At 59.8% G+C, this 26,301-nt stretch overlaps 3 protein-coding genes across 5 annotated transcripts; all 3 read left to right on the top strand.

Moving 5' to 3' along the window:
• The first annotated feature begins 103 nt into the window (after positions 1 to 103).
• INTS5 (integrator complex subunit 5) lies at positions 104 to 3,840 on the top strand. Its single transcript, XM_066570859.1, is given in 3 exon segments — positions 104 to 167; positions 170 to 191; positions 1,032 to 3,840. Coding segments are annotated over 3 exon segments (2,832 nt in total). The 3' UTR covers positions 3,778 to 3,840.
• Positions 3,841 to 4,518: 678 nt separating this feature from the next.
• Positions 4,519 to 8,554, top strand: POLR2G (RNA polymerase II subunit G). The gene is made up of 8 exons (XM_066570751.1): positions 4,519 to 4,593; positions 4,749 to 4,858; positions 5,668 to 5,827; positions 6,458 to 6,508; positions 7,080 to 7,145; positions 7,639 to 7,710; positions 8,182 to 8,215; positions 8,403 to 8,554. Exons 1-8 carry the CDS (start codon positions 4,582 to 4,584, stop codon positions 8,414 to 8,416), a joined length of 519 nt encoding a protein of 172 aa, XP_066426848.1. The 5' UTR covers positions 4,519 to 4,581; the 3' UTR covers positions 8,417 to 8,554.
• A 173-nt stretch (positions 8,555 to 8,727) lies between these two features.
• On the top strand, positions 8,728 to 20,378 carry EEF1G (eukaryotic translation elongation factor 1 gamma). Of its 3 annotated transcripts, none has more exons than XM_066570682.1 (10): positions 8,728 to 8,805; positions 9,792 to 9,950; positions 11,253 to 11,316; positions 12,472 to 12,614; positions 14,008 to 14,151; positions 15,239 to 15,368; positions 16,335 to 16,554; positions 17,167 to 17,339; positions 18,698 to 18,822; positions 19,880 to 20,378. In XM_066570682.1, the coding sequence occupies exons 1-10, from the start codon at positions 8,791 to 8,793 to the stop codon at positions 20,036 to 20,038; spliced, it is 1,332 nt and encodes a 443-aa protein (XP_066426779.1). In that variant the 5' UTR covers positions 8,728 to 8,790; the 3' UTR covers positions 20,039 to 20,378. The 3 variants fall into 3 exon arrangements, with proteins under 3 accessions (XP_066426779.1, XP_066426781.1, XP_066426780.1); XM_066570684.1 differs by lacking the exon at positions 19,880 to 20,378 and adding an exon at positions 19,706 to 19,873; XM_066570683.1 differs by lacking the exon at positions 19,880 to 20,378 and adding an exon at positions 19,222 to 19,699.
• The last annotated feature ends 5,923 nt before the right edge of the window (positions 20,379 to 26,301 follow it).

The following is a 26,301-nucleotide window of genomic DNA, read 5'->3' as shown; positions in this document are numbered from 1 at the left end:
AGGGGGGGACCCTTTTCACGGTGACACCGCGAGAGGGGCGGAACCATAGCGCTCAGCCGCGGGGGCGGGTGGGGCACTTCCGGTGCCGGACGCTTTCAGCCGCATGCGCAGCCGCCCGGCCCGGCCGCCGCCGCCATCATGGCGCTCTGCGACCCCCCCGGTGCCGCCAGCCCCCCCCGGCCGCCGCTCAGGTACCGGGGGAGCCCTGGGGGTACCGGGGGTGGGAGGGGAGAACCCCCGGAACTCCCTGGGGGTGGGAGCGGCGACCCCCGGAGCTGCGCCCGACCCCCCCTCAGCGACCCCCTTCCTTTTTTTAATCCTGTTTTTAAGCAGTTTTAAACCTTTTTAACCCTTTTTACCCTCTATTTCATCCTTTTAAACCCTGTTTAACCTTTTCTAATCCATTTGAACTTTTATTTAATCGCTTCTTAACCCCCTCCAACCCCATGCTCCCCTTTCACCTCCTCTGTAACCTTCTTTAACCCATTTTTACCCAATTTTAACCCCCCTTTAAACCAGTTTTAACCCATTTTACCCCCATTTTAACCCATTTTCTCCCTCCCTTACGCCCAGGAGCTGTCCCAGGAGGTGAAGCCCAGTGCAGGGCACCCCCGTGTCCCTTTACCCCCATTTTACCCGATTTTTACCCCATTTTAATCCCGTTTAACTCCATTTTCCCCAGATTTTAATCAATTTCACCCCATTTTAATCCCGTTTTAATCCCATTTTCCCCCATCCTAACCCCATTTTCTCCCTCCCACAGCGCGCAGGAGCTGTCGCAGGAGGTGAAGGCGTTCCTGAGCGGGCTGGACCCGGTGCAGGGCACTCCCCTGTCCCATTTTAATCCAGTTTTACCCCATTTTCCCCCATCCTAACCCCATTTTCTCCCTCCCACAGCGCGCAGGAGCTGTCCCAGGAGGTGAAGGCGTTCCTGAGCGGGCTGGACCCGGTGCAGGGCACTCCCCTGTCCCATTTTAATCCAGTTTTACCCCATTTTCCCCCATCCTAACCCCATTTTCTCCCTCCCACAGCGCGCAGGAGCTGTCCCAGGAGGTGAAGGCGTTCCTGAGCGGGCTGGACCCCGTGCAGGGCACGCCGCTGTCCCCCCCTGCCCACGCCCGCTGCGCCCTGCGCCTGCTGCGCTGCCTCCCCCCCGCCCGCCACGCCGCCCTGCAGCACCTGCGGGGCCTCTTCGACGACCAGGTGTGCCAGCACCTGCTGCAGCGCGAGAGCCCCGCCCCCGGGCCCGCCCCCAAGGCCACGCCCGGCTCCGAGGTGCTGCAGGAGGCGCGGAGGGCGCTGGCCGAGCTGGTGGCCGCCAACCCGCGGGCGTGGGCGCCCGGCGTGGCCGCGTGGGCCAGCGAGCTGATGGGGCAGCTGAGCAGCAAGTACGCCAACAGGCCCGGGGTGCCTCCCGCCGCCAGCCTGAACGAGCTGCTGCAGCTGTGGATGGCCTGCCCGGCCACGCGGGCCCTGCTGGACATCTACAGCCAGTGCCTGGCCGCCATGGTGGGCAGCTGCCCCGACGCCTGCGTGGACGCGCTGCTGGACACCTCGGTGCAGCACTCGCCGCACTTCGACTGGGTGGTGGCGCACGTGGGCTCCTCCTTCCCCGGCACCATCATCAGCCGCGTCCTCTCCTGCGGCCTCAAGGATTTCTGCGCCCACGGAGGCGCCGAGGCGGCGGGGACGGCGGGCGACAAGCGCGTCCCCAAGATCGCCTCGGTGGTGGGGATCCTGGGCCACCTGGCCTCGCGCCACGCCGGCAGCATCAAGCAGGAGCTGCTGAGGATGTTCCACGAGAGCCTGGGCTCGCCCCGGGAGCACCACAAGGCCACGGTGCCCTTCCTGCTGCAGCTGGCGCTGATGTCCCCGGCGCTGCTGGCCGCCGTGTCCCCGGAGCTGGTGGACTCCCTCAAGCCCCCCGTGCTCAACCAGCTGCACCAGCACTTCTCCTCGGTGCCCAGGGACGAGCTGGAGGGCGTGGTGGGCGTGGTGGTTCACCTGCTGTGCCACACCTCCGCGGGGGCGCTGCGCACGCTGCGCTTCCTGCTGGCCACGGCCGCCCCCGCCTCGGTGATCACGGCGCCGGGCCCGGCGCTGCACGAGGGCGTCCGCGAGGCCTGCGAGCGCCTGCTGCAGCTGCTGCTGCTGCACCTGCAGAAGCTGGTGCACGCGCGGAGCTCCGGCAGCCTGGCCGAGTGCCCGGCGCGCCCGGTGCCGTTCCTGGAGGCGCTGCGGCCGCACGTGCGGGAGCTGTGCCAGGACACGCTGCGCCTGGAGCGGCGCCGCTGCCTGTGGCAGCACCAGCTGCTGGCGCTGCTGGCCGTGCACTCGGCCCCGCACGGCGCCGCCGAGGCCCTGTTCTACCTGCTGGCGCTGGCGCGCACGCCCGAGGAGCTGGCGCTGGCGCCGCAGCTGCACGCGGGGCTGCGGGCGGTGCTGCCCGACCCGCTGCCCGCCGCCGTGGCCGCCGCCGTGGCGCAGATCCACGCCGGCCGCCTGCCCGAGCCGCAGCTGGCGCAGCTCCTGCGCAACCTCTCCCTGCTGCTGCTGCAGCCGCGCGGCGACGACGGCGACGCCGGGGACGCGGCGCTGGGCGCGGCGCTGGCGCGGCACCTGCCGGACCTGGCGCAGCTGCTGCTGCACCCGCGCGCCGAGGTGGCGGAGGCGGCGTGCCGGCTGCTGGCGGCGTGCCCGCTGCCCCGGGCGCTGCCCCCCGCCCACCTCCTGCCCGCCGTGCGCGCCGCCGTGCGCGGCTTCTTCGCGGGGCTGCGCCGGGGCGACGCGGCCGCGCAGGCGCCGGGCGTGCGGCTGCTGGCGCGGCTCAGCGCCGTCAGCCCCGCGGCCGCCAAGGCCGTGCTGGCGCAGCTGGTGGAGGGCGCGCTGGGCGGGCGCAACGCGGAGCTGTTCGGGGGCAGCGCCGACCCGCCGGGCCCCGAGGCCGCGGCCGCCCCCACGCCGCCGCCGGTGTCGCTGCTGGACACCAACCAGCGCTTCACCGCCGGCCTCACCACGGCGGGCGGCGTCTGGTCCGTGTTCCACGCCGGCGTCATCGGCCGCGGGCTCAAGCCGCCCCCCGGGCCGGGCCGGCGCGGCCCCGAGGAGCTGAACCGCAACACGCAGACCTTCCTGAGCCTCCTGCTGCGCTGCTGCCGCGGCTCCGGCCCCGCCGAGGCCGCCAAGGCGGTGGCGGCGGCGCTGGTGGAGGCCGTGTGCCCCGAGGCCGCCGGCGCCGAGCTGGCCTGGCCGCCCGAGGAGCTGGCCCGGGCCACGGTGGAGCGGGACCTGCGCATCCTGCGGCGCTTCCGGCAGCACCCGCTGCTGTTCCCGCTGCTGCGGCTCGTGGCCGGCGGGCACCCCGCCCTGTGCTACTGCTCCGTGCTGCTGCGCGGGCTCCTGGCCGGGCTGGTGGCGCACTGGGACGCCTGCAGGGAGCCCAGCACGGGCGCCTCGCCCTGGCACCTGCGGGCGTCGTGCGCGCTGGTGGCGCTGCTGGCCGAGGGCTCCCTGCTGCCGCCCGTGCTGGGCAACATGCACGAGCTGTTCCCCGAGCTGGCGCCCTTCGAGGTGCACCTGCTGCTGCTCAGCGTCTGGGGCTACCTGCGCGAGAACAGCCCCCTGCCCCAGAAATTCACCTTCCAGCCCGAGCTGGGCGTGTTCCGCAGGGACTTCGGGCGGGACGGGGACGTCAGCAAGCACCTGGCGGTGCTGCACGCCGTGCTGCACAGGAACATCCACCGGCTGGGGCTGCTGGCCGCCAGGTTCTACCCCTGAGCGCGGGCAAAGAGCGGCATTCGGGGCTTTGGGGGGGTTTGGGGTGGGGAGACGGATTTGTAATAAAAGGAAAGGAAAGAGAGAAGGGTCTGGAGTGTGGGGGTCCCAAGGGGAGTTTGGGAGGGGCTGGGGGTGTTTGGGGGGGTTCTGGAGGGGGTTTGGGGGAGTTTTGGGGGGTCTCATGACGGTCTGGGAGGTCCTTGGGGCTGCCTGGATGGGTTGGGAGAGGGTTTGGGGAAAGGTTTGGGGGGCTCAGGAGGGTCTGGGGGCGTCCCAGAGATCCTGGAGGGGGTTTGGGGGGTCTCAGGGCTGATTTGGGGGGTCTTGGGAGGGTCCTGGGATGTTTTGGGGGTCTCAGGAGGGGCTGGGAGGTCCCTATGGGTGTCTTGAGGGGGGTTTGGTGGGGTCCCAGGAGGAACTGCAGGTGTCTGGAAGCTCCTTGAGGGTTTTGGGGGGTCTCGAGAGGGTCCCTGAGTGTTTTGGGGCGTCTTGGGAGGGTCTGGGGGTGTCCGGGAGGCCCTGGAGGACCTTTGGGAGGTCCCGGGGGTCCCTGGGGTTCTTTGGGGCTCCCGGGGCCCGCCTGGTCCCCGGCCTGTCAATCACCCTCCTGTCCCCGCCCGTCCCTCATAACCGACCAATCACCGCCCTCTGTCGGGCCGTAACCCCGCCCCTTCCCTGAGCGCCGCTCTCAGCTTGGTGGGCGGGGCTTTGCGACTTAGCGACCAATCAGCGCCGCGCTCGCTGGCGAGACGCGTCACTTCCGGCGGAAGCAGAAGCGTTGGCGGAAGCGGCGGCGGCCCGAGGATGTTTTACCACGTGAGCGGCACCGGGGGTCACGTGCGGCACCGGGAGGTCACGTGTCACACCGAGGGGGGTCCCGGGGGCGTTCCCGCCCTTGGGGGCCCTCCCGGAGCGCTCCCGGTAACTTCCGGTGCCTCCCGGTAACTTCCGGTGCCTCCCGGTGCCCCCAGATCTCCCTGGAGCACGAGATCCTCCTGCACCCCCGGTACTTCGGGCCCAACCTGCTCAACACCGTCAAACAGAAACTCTTCACCGAGGTGGAGGGGACCTGCACCGGGAAGTGAGCGCGGGGACCGGGGTGAACCGGGAGGGAACCGGGGGGAACCGGAACGGCACGAAAATCTCAAAAACAACCGCGGAAAACCCAAAATCGCTCCCTGGGACATCCCCGGGATCCCCCGGGGAACTCCCGGTATTCCGGGAATCCCAAAAATCCCCAAAAACGGCCCCCAAAAAACCCGGGAACCACCAAATCCACCCTAAAATCCCCCAAATCCCCCCAAATTCTGCTGAGATGCCTCTGGGTCACCCCAATGCCCCAGTAAACTCCAATAAATTTAATATAAATCCCAATAAACCCCAATGAACCTCAATAAACCCCAATGAACCCCAAGCAAACCCCAATAAATTGCTATAAATCCCAATAAACCCAAACTAATCCAAATAAACACCAATAAACCCCAATAATTCCCAATAAAACCCCCGTAAATCCCTTATAAATCCCAATAAATCTAATATAAATCCTATTTCAGGTACGGGTTTGTCATTGCTGTCACCACCATCGATAACATCGGGGCCGGGGTGATCCGAACCCCAATAAACCCAAATAAATCCTATAAAAACCCTAAAAAATCCCATAAATAACCCAAATAGAACCCCAAATCCTTTATTTCAGGTACGGGTTCGTTATAGCAGTGACCACCATCGACAACATCGGGGCCGGGGTGATCCAGCCGGGCCGGGGCTTTGTCCTGTACCCCGTCCGCTACAAGGGAGCCCCAATAAACCCCAATAAAACCCCAATAAAGCCCCAATAAACCCCAATAACACCCAATAAAACCCCAAGAAACCCCAATAATTCCGTTTCAGGTACGGGTTTGTCATTGCCGTCACCACCATCGACAACATCGGGGCCGGGGTGATCCAGCCGGGCCGGGGCTTTGTCCTCTACCCCGTCCGCTACAAGGCCATCGTGTTCCGGCCCTTCAAGGGCGAGGTCGTGGACGCCGTGGTCACCCAGGTCAACAAGGTCAGGGGTCACACTGGGGTCACCCAGGGGTCACCTGGGGGGGGTCCTGGGGGGGTTTGGGGTCACCCAGGGGGACACGGGGACGGTTTGGAACCACCTGGGAGGGTCCAGGGGTCACCCGGGGGGTCAGGAGTCGGCCAGGGGCCCCTTTTTGTCCCATTTTTCCCATTTCTGTCCCTTTTTTCCCATTTTTATCCTTTTTTTCCCATTTCTGTCCCTTTTGCCCCTTTTTTCCCATTTCTGTTCCTTTTACCCCATTTTACCCCATTTCTCCCCCATTTTTACCCCATTTCTCCCTCATTTTTGTCCCTTTTTTCCCATTTCTGTCCCTTTTTTCCCATTTCTGTCCCTTTTGCCCCATTTTTATCCTTTTTTTCCCATTTCTTTCCCTTTTTTCCCATTTCTGTGCCTTTTTCCCCATTTTTATTCTCTTTTCCCATTTCTGTGCCTTTCTCGTCCACTTCTATCCCTCTTTTCCCATTTTTCCCCATTTCTCCCATTTATGTCCCTTTTTGCCCCGTTTCTGACCCATTTTTCCTCCTTTTGCCGTATTTTCCCCATTTTTATCCCGTTTTTCCCCATTTTTGTCCATTTTTCCCCATTTCTACCCTTTTCCCCCCATTTCCCCAGGTCGGGCTGTTCACCGAGATCGGGCCGATGTCCTGCTTCATCTCCCGCCACGTGAGGGGGGCGGGGACACACAAAAGGGGGCGGGGACTCACAAAAAAGGGGAGGGGTCACCCAAAAAGGGGAGGGGGAAACAAAAAAAGGGGAGGGGTCATGCAAAAAAGGGGGAGGGGGGACCCAAAACCAGGGAGAGGCCACGCAAATGAGGGGGGGGGAACCCCAAAAAGGAGGAGGGGACACCCCAAAAAGGGGGAGGGGCTACCCCAAAAGTGTCACTGAGGGGGGGGGAAGGGACCCCAAACCCCCCCCCCCTCCATTTCCCCCCAGATTTCCCTGAGGGTCCCCAAATCTGCCCCCAAAACCCCTTTGGGGACCTCGAATTTCCCAAATCTGCCCCCAAAACCCCTTTGGGGACCTCGAATTTCCCAAATCTGCCCCCAAAACCCCTTTGGGGACCTCGAATTTCCCAAATCTGCCCCCAAAACCCCTTTGGGGACCTCGAATTTCCCAAATCTGCCCCCAAAACCCCCTTGGGGACCCTCGAATTTCCCAAATCTGCCCCAGGATCCCTTCGGGGACCCCCTGGGGCCCCCCCGGAGCCCCCTGACCCCCCCATCCCCCCCAGTCCATCCCCTCCGAGATGGAATTCGACCCCAACTCCAACCCCCCCTGCTACAAAACCGTGGACGAGGTGAGGGGGGGGCCTGGGGGGGCTGGGGAGGGTCCTGGGGGGGTTCTGAGGGGTTTTGGGGGGGTCTGGAGAATTCTGGGGGATTTGGGGGGGTCCTGGGGGGATCGTGAGGGTCCTGGGTGGGTCTTGGGGGTTTTGGGGAGGGTCCTGGGGGGGTTCTGAGGGGTCAGGGTGGTCCTGGGGGGGGTCCCAGGGGGTCCCCAATGTCCGTCTGTCCATCCGTCTGTCCCCCCCAGGATATCGTGATCCAGCAGGGTCCTGGGGGGCTTGGGGGGACCTTGAGGGGTTTGGGGGGACCCTGAAGGGTTTGGGGGGACCCTGAGGGGTTTAGGGGGGTCCTGAAGGGTTTGGGGGGTCCTGAGGGGTTTGGGGGGGTCCTGAGGGGTTTGGGGGGACCCTGAAGGGTTTGGGGGGGTCCTGAGGGGTTTGGGGGGGTTTAGGGGGTCCCAGGGGGTCCCCAATGTCCGTCTGTCCGTCCGTGTGTCCCCCCCAGGACATCGTGATCCAGCAGGACGATGAGATCCGGCTGAAGATCGTGGGGACCCGGGTGGACAAGAACGACATCGTCAGTGGGGGGGGGGGGACCCCAAATTGGGGGGAAAAATCCCAAAATTGGGGGGGAAATCCTGAAAATCTGGGAAAAAAAAAAAAAAAACAATCCAAAATCATGGGGGGGGGGGTAAATCCTGAAATCTGGGGGGGAATATCCCAAGATTTGGGAGGAAAATCCCAAATTGGGGGAAAATAGTGAAATTGGGGGAGGAAATTTTGGGATGTGGGGGGGAAATCCTGAAAATCTGGGGGGAATTCTGGGGTTTCCAGGGAAATCCTAAAATTGGGGGGAAGTTCCCAAAATTGGGGAGGAAATCACAAAATTTGGGGAGCAAATTCTGGGCCTTGGGGAGGAAATTTTGGGATTTCAGAGGAAATTCCAAAAAGTGGAGGGAAATCCCAAAATTTGGAGGGAAATTCTAAAATCTGGGGGAAAACCACAAATTTTGGGGGAAATCCTGAAATTCTTCCCTCCTCCCCCCAGTTTGCCATCGGCTCCTTGATGGATGATTACCTGGGTGAGTTCTGGGGGTCCCGGGGCGCTTTTGGGGTCTCGGGGGGAATTTTGGGGGTCCCGGGGGGAATTTTGGGGGTCCTGGGGGATTTTGGGAGGTCCCAGGGTGAATTTTGGGGCTGGGGGTACCCCCAGGGGAATTTGGGGCAGGGGGATTGGGGGTCCCTCACCCCTTTCCCTTCTCCCCCCAGGCCTCGTCAGCTGAGCCCCAGCAGCAGCCGCGACCCCTCCCCAATTCGTGCCCCCCCAAATTTTGGGGGGTTCTGGTGGCAGGGCCACCCCCAGAGCTGGGGGGGCTCCGCCTTTCCCCTCCACATTCCAAATTAAAGGTTTTTTCACCCTTTTTCCGCCTTTTTCTCTTCTTTTTGGGGGGGGTCCGGGAATTTGGGGAGGGGTCTTTACCTCGGAGCGGGCCCCACCGCGTCATTGCCGCTTTAAGGCGGCATCGCCCCTTTAAGCGCACCCCCCGTTTCCACGGCAACCGCGCTTTGCGTCGGCGCGCGCCGCTGTCGCGCTGTCCCCCCGCGCCCCTTCCGCGCTTTGCGGCCGCGGCCCGGCCTTCTCTGCGCGCTCTCCAAGATGGCGGTGTCCGGGGTGAGTGCGGCCGCCGCCGCCATCCGCCGCCATCCTCGTTCCCCCGCCGCCCCGCAGCCTCCCCTCCGCCACCGGGAGAGCCGCGGGACGGCGGGGATGAGGCCCGGCCGCTCCGGAGCCGCGGGGATGCTGCGGGGGGCGCGGATGGCGGCGGGAAGGGAGCGGGGGGGGTGCGGCCCTGAGGGGAGCCGGGCCCGGGGGGGGTCTGGGGGTGTCCCCTCATGAGGTGCGGGTGGGGGGGGGGGTGTGTCACCCTTGGGGACACCTCGGGGACACCCTTGGGGACATTTTGGGGACCCCCTGCCCCAATTTCTTCCCAAATCCTGCCCGGGTACCCCAAAATCCGGGGGATTCAGGGCGCTCATCCCCCTGTGCCCCCTCACATCGGGACCCTCAGTGTCACCCCAGTGTCCCAAATTTTGGGGACACTTTAGGGACCCTCTGGGCGTCCTGTACCCCAAAATCTGGGGGAATTTCACACCCCAGCCACAGCTTCGAGTCCCCAATTCGGGACCCCCTGGGCCGCTCCCGTGTCCCAGATTTTGGGGACACTTTGGGGACACTTTGCTGACCATTTGGGGACACTTTAGGGACACTTTAGTGACACTTTGGGGGACCTCAGGAGATTCTGTACCCCATAATCTGTCGCAGTTTGAGACCGCGATCACTGCGGGTCCCCAGTTCAGGACCCCTTGTGCCCCCCCGGTGTCCCAAACCTTGGGGACACTTCGGTGACATTTTGGGGACACTTTGGGGACACTCTGGTGAGACTTTGGAGATGCTTCAAGGACATTTTGGGAACACTTAGAGGACACTTTGGGGAACCTCTGAACATCCCGTACCCCAAAACCCGGGCGGGTTTCACGCCCCGATCACCCTGGGCCCAATTTTCGGTCCCCACTCCGGGACCCCCTGGGCCCCCCGGTGTCCCAGGTTTTGGGGCCGTTTTGGGGCCGCTCCGGTGACACTCGGGGGGCCCTTGGCAGACGCTGTACACGTACCCCGAGAACTGGAGAGCCTTCAAGGCCCTGATCGCCGCCCAGTACTCGGGCGCGCGGCTCCGCGTGCTCTCCACGCCGCCGCACTTCAGCTTCGGCCACACCAACCGCAGCCCCCAGTTCCTCAAGAAGTTCCCCCTGGGAAAGGTAAAAAACCCCAAAATGACCCCGAAATTGGGCGTTGGGGTTCGGGGTTTAGGGGGTTTGGGGTTTGGAGGGTCTGGAGTTTGGGATTTGGGGTTTGGGGTTTGAGGGATTTGGGATGTTGGAGGTTCAGACCCTGCAGTTCCTCAAGAAGTTCCACCTGGGAAGGGTAAAAAACCCCAAAATGACCCCGAAATTGGGCGTTGGGATTCGGGGTTTGGGGTTTAGGAGGTTTGGGGTTTAGGAGGTTTGGGATTTGGGGTTTAGGGGGTTTGGGGGGTCTGGGGTTTGGGGTTTAGGGGGTTTGGGGTTTAGGAGGTTTGGGGTTTAGGGGGTTTGGGGTTTAGGAGGTTTGGGATTTGGGGTTTAGGGGGTTTGGGGGGTCTGGGGTTTGGGGTTTGAGGGATTTGGGATATTGGAGGTTCAGACCCTGCAGTTCCTCAAGAAATTCCACCTGGGAAAGGTAAAAAACCCCAAAAATGACCCCAAAATTGGGGTTTGGAGTTCGGGGTTTGGGGTTTAGGGGGTTTGGGGTTTGGGATTTGGGGTTTGGGGTTCCACAGAATTTGGGATATTGGAGGTTCACACCCTGTGGTTCCTCAAGAAGTTCCCCCTGGGAAAGGTAAAAAACCCAAAAATGACCCCGAAATTGGGGTTTGGGGGGTCTGGGGTTCCACCTTGAGATCCTCAAAGTTGGGGTTTGGGGGGTTCGGACCCCACAGTTCCTCCAGAAGGCCCAGATGGGGAAGGGAATCGTGACCAAAACCGCCCAAAAAATAAAAAAAAAAAACCAAAAATCAGAATTTGGGAAGTTTGGCTTTAACAGAATTTGGGCTTTGGGGAATTTGGGCTTTGGGGAGGGAACTTGAGGTTTTTGGGGTTGGGGTGTTTGGGTTTGTCAGGGGATTTGGGATTTTTGGGGTGGGAATTTAAAATTTGGGGTTTTTTTAGGTGAGAATTTGAGGTTTTTGGGGGGTTTTGGGAGGGAATTTGGAGTTTTCGGGGGATTTGGGATTTTTGAGGGAATTTAAAGTTTTTGGGGTGAGAATTTAAAGTTTTGGGGATTTTTTAGGTGAGAATTGGAGGTTTTTTGGGGGAGTTTTGAGGTGGAGATTTGGGATTTTTTTAGGTGGGAATTTGAGTTTTTTGGGGGGGTTTGAGCCGGGAATTTGGGATTTTTGCGGTGGGAATTTAAAGCTTTTGGGTAATTTGTGATTTTTGACGGGGGAATTTGAACTTTTGGGGTTTTTTTGGGGTTTCATTTTTTGGGGTTTTTTGGGTTTTTACCCCAAATCTCCCCTGCAGGTCCCGGCCTTCGAAGGGGACGATGGATTCTGCGTCTTCGAGAGCAACGCCATCGCCTACTACGGTGGGTCATTAATTACCCTGATTGGGCCCTAATTAGTGCTGCCCATCGCCTACTACGGTGGGTCATTAATTAGCCTGATTGGGCCCTAATTAGCGCTGCCCATCTACGGTGGGTCATTAATTACCCTGATTGGGCCCTAATTAGTGCTGCCCATCTACGGTGGGTCATTAATTAGCCTGATTGGGCCCTAATTAGTGCTGCCCATCTACGGTGGGTCATTAATTAGCCTGATTGGGCCCTAATTAGCGCTGCCCATCTACGGTGGGTCATTAATTAGCCTGATTGGGCCCTAATTAGTGCTGCCCATCTACGGTGGGTCATTAATTAGCCTGATTGGGCCCTAATTAGTGCTGCCCATCGCCTACTACGGTGGGTCATTAATTAGCCTGATTGGGCCCTAATTAGCGCTGCCCATCTACGGTGGGTCATTGATTAGCCTGATTGGGCCCTAATTAGTGCTGCCCGTCTAGGGTGGGTCATTAATTACCCTGATTGGGCCCTAATTAGTGCTGCCCATCTACGGTGGGTCATTGATTAGCCTGATTGGGCCCTAATTAGTGCTGCCCATCTATGGTGGGTCATTGATTAGCCTGATTGGGCCCTAATTAGCGCCGCCCTTGTGCTCCTGATTGGCGCTCGTTAATTGATTAACCCTTCCCTGCCCGCGCTGCAGCTCAGCACCAATCAGGGACAGCTCATTAACGATCATCCCCCCCCTGCTCATTAATGACTCCTCCTGTCCTCTAACGAGTCCCTCCCCTAATTAACGCCCCCCTGGCTCATTAATTACCCTGCCTGTTAATTAATTAATTAATTAAGCCTTTTTATTTCTCAGTGAATTCACAGCTTTGATCGCGCCTCGTCCCTTAACCCGTTCCTTCACCCCTTAATGTGCGTCTCGCCTAATTAACGAGCCCCTGGCTAATTAGCGACCCTCGTGGCTCATTAACGCCTATGCTGGGCGATTAATGACCCTGCTGGTTGATGAATTAACCCTTTCCCACCCAGAGGAGCTGCTGGGCAGCACCAACTTCATTCGCTTTGTTCCAGGTTAATGATTTCCCTTTGCTCATTAACGATTCCTGCTGGCCTTTAACGAGTCCCTGCCCTAATTAATGACCCCCCCGGCTAATGAATTAACCCTTTCCCGCGCAGTGAGCACGGAGGAGCTGCGGGGCAGCACCCCCGAGGCCGCGGCTGCCGTGCTGCAGTGGGTGAACTTCGCCGACAGCGACGTCGTGCCCCCGGCCAGCACCTGGGTGTTCCCCACGCTGGGCATCCTGCACTACAACAAACAGGTCTGGGGACAGCCGGGGATTTTGGGGCATTTCTGGGGATTTTTGGGAATTTTTCTGGGATTTTTTTGGGGAATTTTTGCAATTTTTCTCGATTTTTTAAGTTATTTTTTGAGTGGTTTTTTGGTGTTCCCCACGCTGGGCATCCTGCACTACAACAAACAGGTCTGGGGACATCCGGGGATTTTGGGGAATCCTTGGGAATTTTTGGGGATTTTTCGGGAAATTTTCTGGGATTTTTGGGGAATTTTTGCAATTTTTCTCGATTTTTTAAAATATTTTTGGAGGGGTTTTTTGGGTGTTCCCCACGCTGGGCATCCTGCACTACAACAAACAGGTCTGGGGCTTTTGGGGAATCTTTGGGAATTTTCTTGGAATTTTTTGGGGGAATTTTTGCAATTTTTCTCGATTTTTTAATTTATTTTTTGAGTGGTTTTTGGGCGTTCCCCACATTGGGTCATCCTGCACTACAACAAACAGGTCTGGGGACATCCGGGGATTTTGGGGAATTTTGGGGAATTTTGGGGAATTTTTGCAATTTTTCTCGATCTTTTAAAATATTTTTTGAGGGGTTTTTTTGGTGTTCCCCACGCTGGGCATCTTGCACTACAACAAACAGGTCTGGGGACATCCGGGGATTTTGGGGCATTTCTGGGGATTTTTGGGAATTTTTCTGGGATTTTTGGGGTTCCTCTCCCCATTTTCGGGCTCCCCCCATCCCATTTTCGGGTTCCCCCCATCCCAATTCCGGGTTCCCCCCATCCCAATTCCGGGTCCCCCATCCCAATTTCGGGTCCCCCATCCCAATTCCGGGTCCCCCATCCCATTTTCGGGGTCCCCCATCCCATTTTCGAGGTCCCCCATCCCATTTTTGAGGTCCCCCATCCCATTTTCGGGGTTCCTCTCCCCATTTTCGGGGTCCCCCATCCCAATTTCGGGTCCCCCCCATCCCAATTCCGGGTCCCCCATCCCAATTCGGGGTTCCTCTCCCCATTTTGGGGTCCCCCATCCCATTTTCGGGGTCCCCCATCCCATTTTCGAGGTCCCCCATCCCATTTTTGAGGTCCCCCATCCCATTTTCGGGGTTCCTCTCCCCATTTTCGGGGTCCCCCATCCCAATTTCGGGTCCCCCCCATCCCAATTCCGGGTCCCCCATCCCAATTCGGGGTTCCTCTCCCCATTTTGGGGTCCCCCATCCCATTTTCGGGGTCCCCCATCCCATTTTCGAGGTCCCCCATCCCATTTTTGAGGTCCCCCATCCCATTTTCGGGGTTCCTCTCCCCATTTTCGGGGTCCCCCATCCCATTTTCGAGGTCCCCCATCCCATTTTCGGGGTTCCTCTCCCCATTTTGGGGTCCCCCATCCCAATTGGGGTGCCCCGGTTCCGCCCCCGCAGGCCACCGAGCTGGCCAAGGAGGAGGTGCGGAAGGTGCTGGGGGTCCTGGACGGGCACCTGAGGACCAGAACCTTCCTGGTGGGGGAGAGGGTGAGCCTGGCCGACATCAGCCTGGTCTGCGCCCTGCTCTGGCTCTACAAACAGGTACCCCGGGGATTTGGGGAAAATCGGGGGGATTTGGGGTCATTTTGGGGGGGTTTGGGGTCAGTTTGGGGGGGTTTGGGGTCGGTTTTGGGGGTTTGGGGTCAGTTTTGGGGGGTTCCCAGAGGGTGAGCCTGGCCGACATCAGCCTGGTCTGCGCCCTGCTCTGGCTCTACAAACAGGTACCCCGGGGATTTGGGGGAAATCGGGGAGATTTGGGGTCATTTTGGGGGGATTTGGGGTCGGTTTGGGTCAGTTTGGGGGATTTGGGGTCGGTTTTGGGTCAGTTGGGGGGATTTGGGGTCGGTTTTGGGTCAGTTTGGGGGGATTTGGGGTCGGTTTTGGGTCAGTTTGGGGGATTTGGGGTCGGTTTGGGTCAGTTTGGGGGCATTCTAGAAGTGCCAGGGAGGTTTTTTGGAACCCCAGAGGGGTTTAGGGGTGTCCTGCAGGTGATTTTGGGGATCCCAGGTGTATTCAGGGTGTCCCAGGTGTACTCAGGGTGTGGTTTGGGGTCCCAGGTGTGTTTAGGCTGCATTTAGGGTGCAGTTAGGCTGTATTTGGGGTGTCTCTCAGGTGTATATCGGGTGTATCTCAGGTGTCCTCAGGCTGTTTTTGGGGTGTATCCCAGGTGTATCTCAGGTGTATCCCAGGTGTTCTCAGGCTGTTTTTGGGGTGTATTTGGGGTGTATCCCAGGTCTATCTCAGGCTGTTTTTGGGGTGTATCTCAGGTGTATCCCAGGTGTTCTCAGGCTGTTTTTGGGGTGTATCTCAGGTGTATCCCAGGTGTATCCCAGGTGTATCCCAGGCTGTTTTTGGGGTGTATTTGGGGTGTATCCCAGGTGTTCTCAGGCTGTTTTTGGGGTGTATCTCAGGTGTATCCCAGGTGTATCCCAGGTGTATCCCAGGCTGTTTTTGGGGTGTATCTCAGGTGTATCCCAGGTGTTCTCAGGCTGTTTTTGGGGTGTATCCCAGGTGTATCCCAGGTGTTCTCAGGCTGTTTTTGGGGTGTATCCCAGGTCTATCTCAGGCTGTTTTTGGGGTGTATCCCAGGTGTATCCCAGGTGTTCTCAGGCCGTTTTTCTCTCCCCAGGTGCTGGACCCTGCGTTCCGGGGCCCCTTTGGCAACGTCACGCGCTGGTTCCTCACCTGCCTGAACCAGCCCCAGTTCAAGGCCGTGCTGGGGGAGGTGCAGCTGTGCCAGAGGATGGCCCAGTTCGATGGTGGGGGCACACCTGGGGCACACCTGGGGGCTGTAACACACCTGGGGACACACCTGGGCACATCTGGGGGGGTGTAACACACCTGGGGACACACCTGGGCACATCTGGGGGGGTGTAACACACCTGGGCACACACCTGGGCACACCTGGGCACACACCTGGGGGAGGGGCAGCTGTGCCAGAGGATGGCCCAGTTCGATGGTGGGGGCACACCTGGGGCACCTGGGCACATCTGGGGGGGTGTAACACACCTGGGGACACACCTGGGCACATCTGGGGGGGTGTAACACACCTGGGCACACACCTGGGCACACCTGGCAGGGGGTGTAACACACCTGGACACACACCTGGGCACACCTGGGGACACACCTGGGGGACTGTAACACAGCTGGGCACACACCTGGGCACATCTATGGGGGTGTAACACACCTGGGCACACCTGGGCACACCTATGGGGGTGTAACACACCTGGGCACACCTGGGCACACCTGGCAGGGGCTGTAACACACCTGGGCACACACCTGGGGGGCACCTGGCGACTCGTGGGGGCCCTTTGTTTTTCCAGGTAAAAAAAGAGCAGAAAATGCGAATTTTAGGAGAGTTTAAAAGGCGTTTTCTAGGGTAAAAAATGCGCAAAAAATGTGAATTTGGGGGCATTTTTACCGAATAAAACCCAAAATAATCTGATTTTGTCATGTAAAAAGTGTGAACTTTTGTGCATTTTTTACCTAAAAACCCCCAAAATAACCTGATTTTATCATGTAAAAAATGTGAACTTTTGGGCATTTTTTACCTAAAAACCCCCAAAATAATCTGATTTTATTCTGTAAAAAATGTGAATTTTTGGGGGTTTTTTTGCCTAAAAACCCCCAAAATAATCTGATTTTATCATGTAAAAAATGCGAATTTTTGTGCGTTTTTTTGCCTAAAAACCCCCAAAATAACGAGATTTTTTTGTGTGAAAAAGCCAAGAAGTTTGCGGAGAGCCAGGCCCGGAAGGAGAAGGAGAAGGAGCCCCCCAGGAAGGGGGAGAAGGGGGAGAAGGGGGAGAAGGAGCCCCCCAGGAAGGAGAAGCCCCCCCGGAAGGAGGAGAAGCGGCCGCAGCCCGAGGAGGAGCTGGACGAGTGCGAGCAGGTCCTGGCAGCCGAGCCCAAGGCCAAGGACCCCTTTGCTCACCTGCCCAAGAGGTGGGGACACAGCTGGGGACACCTGGGGACACACCTGGGGACACTGGGACACACCTGGGGATACCTGGGGGGATTGGGGACACACCTGGGGACACCTGAGATACACCTGGGGACACACCTGGGGACACCGGGACACACCTGGGGGGATTGGGGACACCTGAGATACACCTGGGGACACACCTGGACGAGTGCGAGCAGGTCCTGGCAGCGGAACCCAAGGCCAAGGACCCCTTTGCACACCTGCCCAAGAGGTGGGGACACACCTGGGGACACCTGAGATACACCTGGGACACACCTGGGGACACCTGGGGATACCTGGGGGGATTGGGGACACACCTGGGGACAGCTGAGACACACCTGGGGACACACCTGGGGACACCTGGGACACACCTGAGATACACCTGGGGGTCCCTCTGCGGGGTCAGGGGTCACCGGGGTCGCCCTGTCTGTCCGCAGTCCGTTTGTCCTGGACGAGTTCAAGCGCAAATACTCCAACGAGGACACGCTGAGCGTGGGGACACGGGGACACCACGGGGGTCAGGGGTCACTCTGCGGGGTCAGGGGTCACTCTGCGGGGTCAGGGGTCACCGGGGTCGCTCTGTCTGTCCGCAGTCCGTTTGTCCTGGACGAGTTCAAGCGCAAATACTCCAACGAGGACACGCTGAGCGTGGCCCTGCCGCACTTCTGGGAGCACTTTGACCCCGAGGGTTGGTCCCTGTGGTACTGCCAGTACCGGTACCCCGAGGAGCTGAGCCAGACCTTCATGAGCTGCAACCTCATCACAGGTGGGCCTTCATCACCGTCAGCATCATCATCATCATCATCCTCATCTTCATCCTCATCCTCATCCTTCATCTTCATCCCCATCCCCGTCCCCGTCCATCCCTGCCCCTCCCATCTCTGCCCTGTCCCACCCCGAGACCTTCATGAGCTGCAACCTCATCACAGGTGGGCCTTCATCACCGCCACCATCCTCATCCTCATCACCATCCTCATCCTCATCTTCATCCTCATCTTCATCCTCATCCCCGTCCATCCCTGCCCCTCCCATCCCTGCCCTGTCCCACCCCGAGACCTTCATGAGCTGCAACCTCATCACAGGTGGGCCTTCATCACCGCCACCATCCTCATCATCCTCATCATCATCATCATCTTCATCCTCATCCCCACCCCTGTCCATCCCTGTCCTTGTCCTGTCCCACCCCGAGGAGCTGAGCCAGACTGGGCCTTCCTCACCTTCCTCTTCCTCCTCTTCCTCCCTGCCCTTTTCCCCTCCCTTTCTTCTCCTTCCCTTTTCCCCTCTTTCCTCCCTTTCCTTTTCTCTCTCCTTTTTTCCTCTTTTTTTCCTCTGTTTTCTCTCAAATTTTCCATCCCCTTTCCTTTTTTTCTCTTTTACTTTTTTTTTCCTATTTTTACCCCTTTTCCCACGTTTTTCCCATTTTCCCCCATTTTTTCCTGTTCTTTTCCCATATTTACCTTTTTTCCCCATTTTCCCCATTTTCCTGTTTTTCCCCATTTTCCCCCCATTTTTCCTGAATTTTTCCCCATTTTTTCCTGTTTTTCCTCGGACTGTTCCCATTTTTCCCCATTTTTCCCAAATTTTTCCTGAATTTTTTTTCTATTTTTCCCCATTTTTTCCTGTTTTTCCTCTGATTTTTCCCGTTTTTCCCATTTTCCCATTTTTCCCATTTTCCCCTGTTTTTCCCCATTTTCCCCCATTTCTCCCAAATTTTTTCCCATTTTTCCCGAATTTTCTCCTGAATTTTTCCCCATTTTTTCCTGTTTTTTTCGGACTGTTCCCGTTTTTCCCATTTTCCCCTATTTTCCCCATTTTTCCCGATTTTTTCCCCGTTTTCCCCCATTTTTTCCCGAATTTTTCCTCGGCCTGTTCCCATTTTTCCCAAATCCCCCATTTTTCCCCATTTCCCCCCTATTTTTCCCGAATTTTTTTCCCCATTTTTTCCTGTTTTTCCTGAATTTTTTCCCGAACTTTCCCCCATTTTTTCCCGTTTTTCCTCGGATTGTTCCCGTTTTTCCCGTTTTCCCCCATTTTTCCCGTTTTTCCTCGGACTGTTCCCGTTTTTCCCGTTTTCCCCCATTTTTCCCCATTTTTCCCGTTTTCCCCCATTTTTCCCCGTGCCAGGGATGTTCCAGCGCCTGGACAAGCTGCGCAAGAACGCCTTCGCCTCCGTGGTGCTCTTTGGCAAGGACCACGACAGCAGCATCTCGGGGGTCTGGGTGATGAGGGGGCAGGAGCTGGCCTTCACGGTGAGAAAATCCCAAAAATCCCAAAATTCAACCCAAAAAATCCATGGGATGGGGTTTAGGGGGAGAAGATCCCAAAAATCCCCACTGAAATGGCCCAAAAAAGCCCAAAATCCAAGGTCTGGGTGAGGAGGGGGCAGGAGCTGCCTTCACGGTGAGAAAATCCCCAAAAAAACCCAAAATTCCCAAAATTCACCCCAAAAAAATCTCAAAAAATCCATGGGATGAGGTTTAGGGGGAGAAAATCCCAAAAATCCCCACTGAAATGACCCAAAATAGCCCCAAAATAGCCCAAAATCCAAGGTCTGGGTGAGGAGGGGGCAGGAGCTGCCCTCACGGTGAGAAAATCCCAAAAAAACCCCCAAAACTCCCAATTTCTCTGTTTTTCACCCCAATTCCCAGCTGTGCCCGGACTGGCAGGTGGATCACGAGTCCTACCCCCCAAAACCCCCAGGAATATCCAATTTTAGTGGGGTTTTCACTGGGAATATCAGGGTTTTTTGCAGAAAATTGTGATTTTTGTCAATAATTCCCATTTTCCCTGGTTTTTCCCCCAGCTGTGCCCGGACTGGCAGGTGGATCGTGAGTCCTACCCCCCAAAACCCCCAGGAATATCCAATTTCCATGCAGTTTTCTCTAGGAATATCGGATTTTTTTGCACTTTTCGCTGATAATTTCCATTTTTTTGTAACAAACTCCCAATTTCTCTGTTTTTCGCCCCATTTTCGCAGCTGTGCCCGGACTGGCAGGTGGATCACGAGTCCTACCCCCCAAAACCCCCAGGAATATCCAATTTTAGTGGGGTTTTCACTGGGAATATCAGGGTTTTTTGCAGAAAATTGTGATTTTTGTCAATAATTCCCATTTTCCCTGGTTTTTCCCCCAGCTGTGCCCGGACTGGCAGGTGGATTACGAGTCCTACCCCCCAAAACCCCCAGGAATATCCGATTTCCATGCAGTTTTCTCTAGGAATATCGGATTTTTTTGCACTTTTCGCTGATAATTTCCATTTTTTTGTAACAAACTCCCAATTTCTCTGTTTTTCGCCCCGTTTTCGCAGCTGTGCCCGGACTGGCAGGTGGATTACGAGTCCTACACCTGGCGCAAGCTGGACCCCGGCAGCGCCGAGTGCCGGGCGCTGGTGGCCGAGTATTTCCTGTGGGAGGGCGACTTCAGCCACGTGGGCAAACCCTTCAACCAGGGCAAGATCTTCAAGTGAAAAACGGGACAAAACCCCGCGGTTTTGGGCAAAAACCTCCCGGGGCCTCGCGGCCTTTCAGCCGGGGCGGAACCCACAAAGGAAATCCCGGCCTTTTGGGCCAAAATCCCGGCGATTTCAGGCAAAAACTCCGTTTGTTCCGGTCGGAAATTGAAAAGTTTCGGAGCCCTTCAGGAGGGGGGAGATCTTTAAATAAAATCTGGGTTGAAATCCTGGGATTTTGGGCTCGAATCCCAGGATTTTTGGCTGAAATTCCGGGAGTTTTTGGGCTGAAATTCCGGGATTTTGGGGCCCTCTGGGAGTTTTTGCTTTTCCATCCAATAAAGAGTTTGGGACAGGACGAGAGTTTGGAGTGGTTTGGGGTTTTTTGGGGAATTTGGGGGTTTTTTGCGTTTTTGGGGGGATTTGGGGATTTCTGGGGGGTTTGAGGTTTTCCGTTTTTTTTGGGGGGGGTTTGGGTTTTATTCGGGGATTGTGGGGATTTTTGGGGGGATTTTTTGGGGAGGATTTGGGGGATTTTGGGGTTTTTTGGGGGGAGAATTTGGGGGGATTTTTTGGAGTGGATTTGGGGGTTTTTTTTAGTTTTTTTGGGGGATTTTTTGGGGGGGATTTGGGGGATTTTGGGACATTCCAGGGGGGTCCCATGCCATCCAGAATTCCCAATTTTTCCTTCAAATCCCTCAAAAGCTTTGATCAGGACGAGAACCCGGAGCAGCCCCGGGAATTTTGGGGGGTCCCGGGGTGACCCCAGCCCCAAAAACCCCAAAAAACCCCCCCAAAAAAACCCCAAAAAAACAACAACAAAAACCCCAAATCCCGACGAGTTTGGGGCAGAAATTCCGGAATTTTCTGGGAATCCCCCCCAGAATCCCCTCGGTCACATCTGGGGGGCCCCTCCCAGTACAAACCAGTATAAACCAGTATAAACCAGCATAAACCAGCGTAAACCAGTACAAACCAGTATAAACCCGTAACCCCTCCCCCTATTTCCTTCCTGGGCTTCCCCTCCCCCACTCCGGACAGCGCCAGATGTGGCCCCGCCCCTCCCCCCACCCCCCCCGCGGCCACATCTGGATCCAGTTCGGTCCCAGTTCGGTCCCAGTTCCCTCCTGAGTCACCCCCGGGTGGTGGCCCCAAATCCCAGGGGGGAGGGGACACCTGGGGGGGAGGGGACACCGGGCACACCTGGCCCAGGTGCGGTGGCACCGCCCGGGCATCCCCGGGGCCGGGCCACGCCCCGGTGTCACCAAAGCGTCACCAAAGCGTCACCAGGGGCCACGCCCAGCGCCACTGCCCGGCCACGCCCAGCGCCACCAAGGTGCCACCAGGTGTCCCGGGCTGGGCTGGCCCCGCCCCGCGGCTCCCCGGGAATCCCGGAATTCCTGGGGATTTGGGGGGAATTTCGGGGAATTCGGGAAATTCGGGAATTTTTTTGGGGAATTGGGGAATTTTTGGAAATTTTTGTGGAAATTTTTGGAAATTTTGGGGGAATTTTTGGGAGTCCGGGAATTCGGGGATCTTTGGCAGTTCGGGAATTTGGGAATTTGGGAATTTTTGAATTTTTGTGAATTTTTGTGAATTTTTTGTCAATTCCGCGGGTTCCCCCCCCGCTGCCCCCCCCAGACCCCCCTGCCGCCCCCCCCCTTTGTCGCCCACGTGTCCCCGAGCGCGGCCCCCCCGCCCCCGGCGGCCCCGGGCCAGCGCGGAATCCCAAACATCCCAAAATCCCCAACAAACAGCCCAAAATCCCCAACAAACAGCCCAAAATCCCGAATATCCCAAAATCCTGAATATCCCAAAATCCCGAACAAACAGCCCAAAATCCCGAACAAACAGCCCAAAATCCCAAACATCCCAAAATCCCCAACAAACATCCCAAAATCCCCAACAAACAGCCCAAAATCCCGAATATCCCAAAATCCCCAACAAACAGCCCAAAATCCCGAATATCCCAAAATCCTGAATATCCCAAAATCCCGAACAAACAGCCCAAAATCCCGAATATTCAAAAATCCCCAACAGCCCAAAATCCCAAACAAACATCCCAAAATCCCCAATATCCCAAAATCCCAAACATCCCAAAATCCCCAACAAACAGCCCAAAATCCCGAACAAACAGCCCAAAATCCCCAAATCCCCAATATCCCAAAATCCCAAACAAATAGCCCAAAATCATGAATATCCCAAAATCCCGAACAAACAGCCCAAAATCCCCAACAAACAGCCCAAAATCCAAAAATCCCCAATATCCCAAAATCCCCAAAATCCCGAACATCCCAAACTCCCAAACAGCCCAAACATCCCCAAATCCCAAACAAACAGCCCAAAATCCCCAATATCCCAAACTCCCAAACAGCCCCTCCCCCCCTCCCGGCCCTGCCCCTCCCCCGCCCCGGGGGGGTCCCCTCGTGTCCCCCCCCCGCCCCCCCCCGTGTCCCTGCCAGCGGTGTCGCCACATCTGGAGGTGACAGCGGATCCGCCCCGCCCCCACCCCCCCCGTGTCCCCTCCCCCCCGTGTCCCCCGCGTGTCCCCCCCGTGTCCCCTCCCCCCCCCGTGTCCCCCCCGTGTCCCCTCCCCCCCCGTGTCCCCCCCGTGTCCCCCCGGGCGTGGCGGGGCCGGGGCGGGGCCGGGGGGGGCGGGGGCGATGAGGCAGCGCTCGGGAATGCGCCGGGATTTGGCACCGGAGGCTCCGGGACCGCCCGGAACGGCCCCGGATCGGCTCCAAAACAGCCCCGGAGCGGGCCCGGGAGCGGCCCCAAAACAGCCCCGGAGCGGCCCCAAAACGGGCCCGGGAGCGGCCCCAAAACGGGCCCGGGAGCGGCCCCAAAACAGCCCCAAAACGCCCCCAAAACAGCCGCGGAACGGCCCCAGGACTGCCCCGGGAGCGGCCCCAAAACGGGCCCGGGATCGGCTCCGGGTCGGACTCAGATCGGTCCCGGGATCGGCCCGGGAACGGCCCCAAAAGAGCCCCGGGAACGATCCCAGAACCGCCCGGGAACAGCCTCGGGATTGGCTCCAGAACGGCCCCGGAACCGCCCTGGAATTGCCCCAAAACGGGCCCGGGTCAGCCCCAGAACGGCCCCAAAACGGGCCCGGGAATGGACCCGAAACAGCCGCGGGATCAGCCCCAGAATGGCCCCGGAACGGCCCCAAAACAGCCCCGGAATGACCCCAAAATGGGCCCGGGAATGGCCCCAGAACCAACCCCAGAACCGCCCGGGACCGGCCCCGATCCCACCCAGGAACGGCCCCAAAACGGCCCCAAAATGGTCCCGGCACCACCTTGGGAACGGCCCGGGATCGGTCCCAGCAGAAACAGCCCCAAAATCAGCCCCAAAATTGGCCCAAAACATCCCAAAATCGGCCCAAAATCGGCCCAAATTTTTCCCAAAATGGCCCAAAATTGTCCCAAAATGGGCCCCGGTCCCACCGGGAACGGCCTCGGACCCGCAGGTGGGGAAAGAGATCGGGAAGGGGAATTTGGGAAATTTTGGGAAATTTGGGGAGAATTTCAGGGGAATCTGGGGAAATTCAGGAGAATTTGGAGGAATTTGGGGGAAATTCAGGAGAATTTGGAGGAATTTGGGGAAATTGGGAGAAATTTTCAAGAGTGGGAAAAGTTGGGGATTTTGGGAAGATTTTGGCTCCCAGCACGGACTGGGCCAAACTGGGAGCAGCGCTGAGGGTCCCGACACCCCCAGTGCCCCCCAGTGCCCCCCAGTGCCCCCCAGTTCTGGGGTTTGGGGCTCACCTGGGGGGAAGTTGGGGTTACCTGCGGGGGGCGGGGCTTGGGACTCACCTGGGGGGGGAGGGAGGGGGTCCGGGATTGTCCAATGGAGCCTGGACCGGAACCGGGACCAGAACCGGGACCAGAACTAGGACTGGAACCGGGACCAGAACCGGGACTGGAACCGGGACCAGAACCGGGACCAGAACTAGGACTGGAACCGGGACCAGAACCGGGACCGGAACCGGGACCAGAACCGGGATCAGAACCGGGACTGGATCAGGTTTAGGAGTGGGACTGGATCGGGACCGGAACCGGAACTGGACCAGGGCTGGGATCAGAACCGGGACCGGAACCGGAACTGGACCAGGGCTGGGATTAAAACTGGGACCGGATCGGGATCAGAACCAGGACCGGGATCGTGACCAGGACCGGGACTGGGTGGGAACTGACCCAGGATCGGAGTCAGAACCAGCCCTGGGGAGGGTCCGGGCTCAGAACTGGGACAGGATTGGGACCAAGACCAGGACTGGACCGGGCCCAGAACCGGGCCCAGAACCGGGCCCGGAACCAGGCCCAGAACCGGGCCCAGAACAACCCCGGACCGGGCTCAGAACCAGGCCCAGAACCGGGCCCAGAATCGGGCCCAGAACAGCCCCGGTCCAGAACCAGAACTGTATCCAGAACCCGGCCCAGAAGCAGGCCCAGAACCCGGACTAGACCAGGACTGAACTGGGACCAGAACCGGGATTATACCGGGGCTGGAACTGGGACCAGAACCGACCCAGACCGGGACCAGAAGCGGGACCAGACCAGGCCCGGAATTGCTCCGATCCGGCACCAGACCCGGGACTAGAGCAGGCCCAGAACTGGGACTAGACCGGGACCAGAACCGGGACCGTCCCGGGCCCAGAATCGGACTCGTCTCGGGACCAGAACCGGACCCAGACCGGGCCCAGAACCGGGCCCAGAGCCGCCCTGTCCCAGTCCCAGTCCCAGCCCCGGCCCGTCCCGAGCCCAGAACCGCCCCGTACCAGGTCCAGAACCGGTCCCGGTCCCGGTCCCGCCCCGCCGCCGTTCCCATTCCCAGTCCCGGGCGCGCCGCGGCCGCTCCCGCTCCGCTGCCGCTCGCTCGGGGCTGTCCCGGGCCGCTCCCTGTCCCGGGGCCGGGCCGGGCCGGGCCCTCCCCGGGGGCGGGGGAGGCTCCGCCGCCCTACAAGAGCCGGGAGCCGCCCGGGCGCGGCCACTCCGCACGGACCGAGCCGCCGGGGCCGCTCCGGTACCGGCACCGGCACCGCCACACCCGGCACCGGCCATGGCCCGGCCCGGCCGCTGAGCCCGCAGCGCGCAGGTACCGGGAGGGCACCGGGAGCGCACCGGGGCGGGCGGCGGCTGCGGGAGGGGCGGGAGGGGTCCCGGGACGGTCCCGGGACGGTTCCGGTGGTCCCGGGAGTTGCCGGGGAAGTGTCCGGGGGAGTCCCGGGGGGCTCCGGGAGCCCCGGGAGGGCGGGGAGGGGTCCCGGGACGGGCCCGGGAGGTTCTGGGAGTGCCGCGAGTTGGTCCCGGTGGTGCCGAGAGTGGCCCGGGGGTGTCCCGGGGGGTTCCGGTGGTCCCGGGGGGTTCCGGAGGTCCCGGGGGTGTCCCGAGCTGCGGGGGGGTCCCGTGACGGTCTCGGGGGGTTCCGGTACCGCCGTGGGTTCGGGGGCGGGGGGGGGGGGGGTTCGTTTGTCCCGGGGGGGCTCCGGGAGCGCCGCGAACTCCGGGGGAGGGGGGGGGAACCCCCGCGTGTCCCGTGACGGCTCCGGGGGGTCCCGGGGGGGTCCCGGGGGTCCCGGGCGCGCTCAGGGCGTGGCCCCCCCCCCCATTCCCCCCCCCCCCTCCGGCCGCGCCCGGGGAGTCCCCGGTGGGGGCGGGGCCGCGGTTTCCCCCCCCTCCCCCCCCCTCAGGGCCCCGCCCGCACCGGGGGGACCCCAGGGGGGGCTCCCGGTGCGGATTCTGGGGCGGGGGGGGATCCCCGGGATCCCGCGAGGGCGCGGCCGCGCGTGGGCGCCCGGTTAATGAGGGTTCGGTAATTAACGCTCATCAGCGCCGCTCGCAGCGCGGGGGCGGCGCTTTTTGGGGGGGGGGGCGATTTTGGGGTTCCCAGAGCCCCCCAAGGAAGGGAGATTTGGGGCGGGGGATTCGGGGGTTTGGGGATTTTGGGGCGGGGGATTCGGGGGTTTGGGGAGGGGGGATCCCCCCTCTCCCCCCCCCCGCGGTCGCTGCGGTTTTTGGGGCGCGGCCGCTCCGGGCGCCACTTCCCCCTCTGCCCCCCCCCCCCCCCGAATTTGGGGACTCCCCCGCCCCACCCCGACCCCGCCCCCCCCCGGGGACCCCCAGATTCCGCCCCCCCCCCGATCCCCCCGCGCGCCCCCTCCCCGCACCCCGGAGCCTTTCGGGGGTTTCGGGGCCGCCGCGGGGCGGGGGCCGGGGCGGGGCCGGGGACACCCCCGGACGGGGCCGGCGCCGCCGCGCGTGGCCGCGGGCAGCGGCCGG

This window comes from Molothrus aeneus, unplaced genomic scaffold (assembly GCF_037042795.1).
Source record: "Molothrus aeneus isolate 106 unplaced genomic scaffold, BPBGC_Maene_1.0 scaffold_30, whole genome shotgun sequence".
Classification (NCBI taxonomy): domain Eukaryota; kingdom Metazoa; phylum Chordata; class Aves; order Passeriformes; family Icteridae; genus Molothrus; species Molothrus aeneus.
The sequence above is the reverse complement of the archived record's forward strand: the minus strand, read 5'-3'. Positions and strand labels throughout refer to the sequence as shown.

Coding starts and splice junctions, on each gene's coding strand:
- EEF1G (XM_066570682.1), top strand. Junction 9,951..11,252: donor AGAAGTTCCCCCTGGGAAAG/GTAAAAAACCCC, acceptor TCTCCCCTGCAG/GTCCCGGCCTTCGAAGGGGA. Junction 16,555..17,166: donor TTTGCTCACCTGCCCAAGAG/GTGGGGACACAG, acceptor GTCTGTCCGCAG/TCCGTTTGTCCTGGACGAGT.
- POLR2G (XM_066570751.1), top strand. Junction 5,828..6,457: donor TGGTCACCCAGGTCAACAAG/GTCAGGGGTCAC, acceptor CCATTTCCCCAG/GTCGGGCTGTTCACCGAGAT. Junction 7,711..8,181: donor GGGTGGACAAGAACGACATC/GTCAGTGGGGGG, acceptor TCCTCCCCCCAG/TTTGCCATCGGCTCCTTGAT.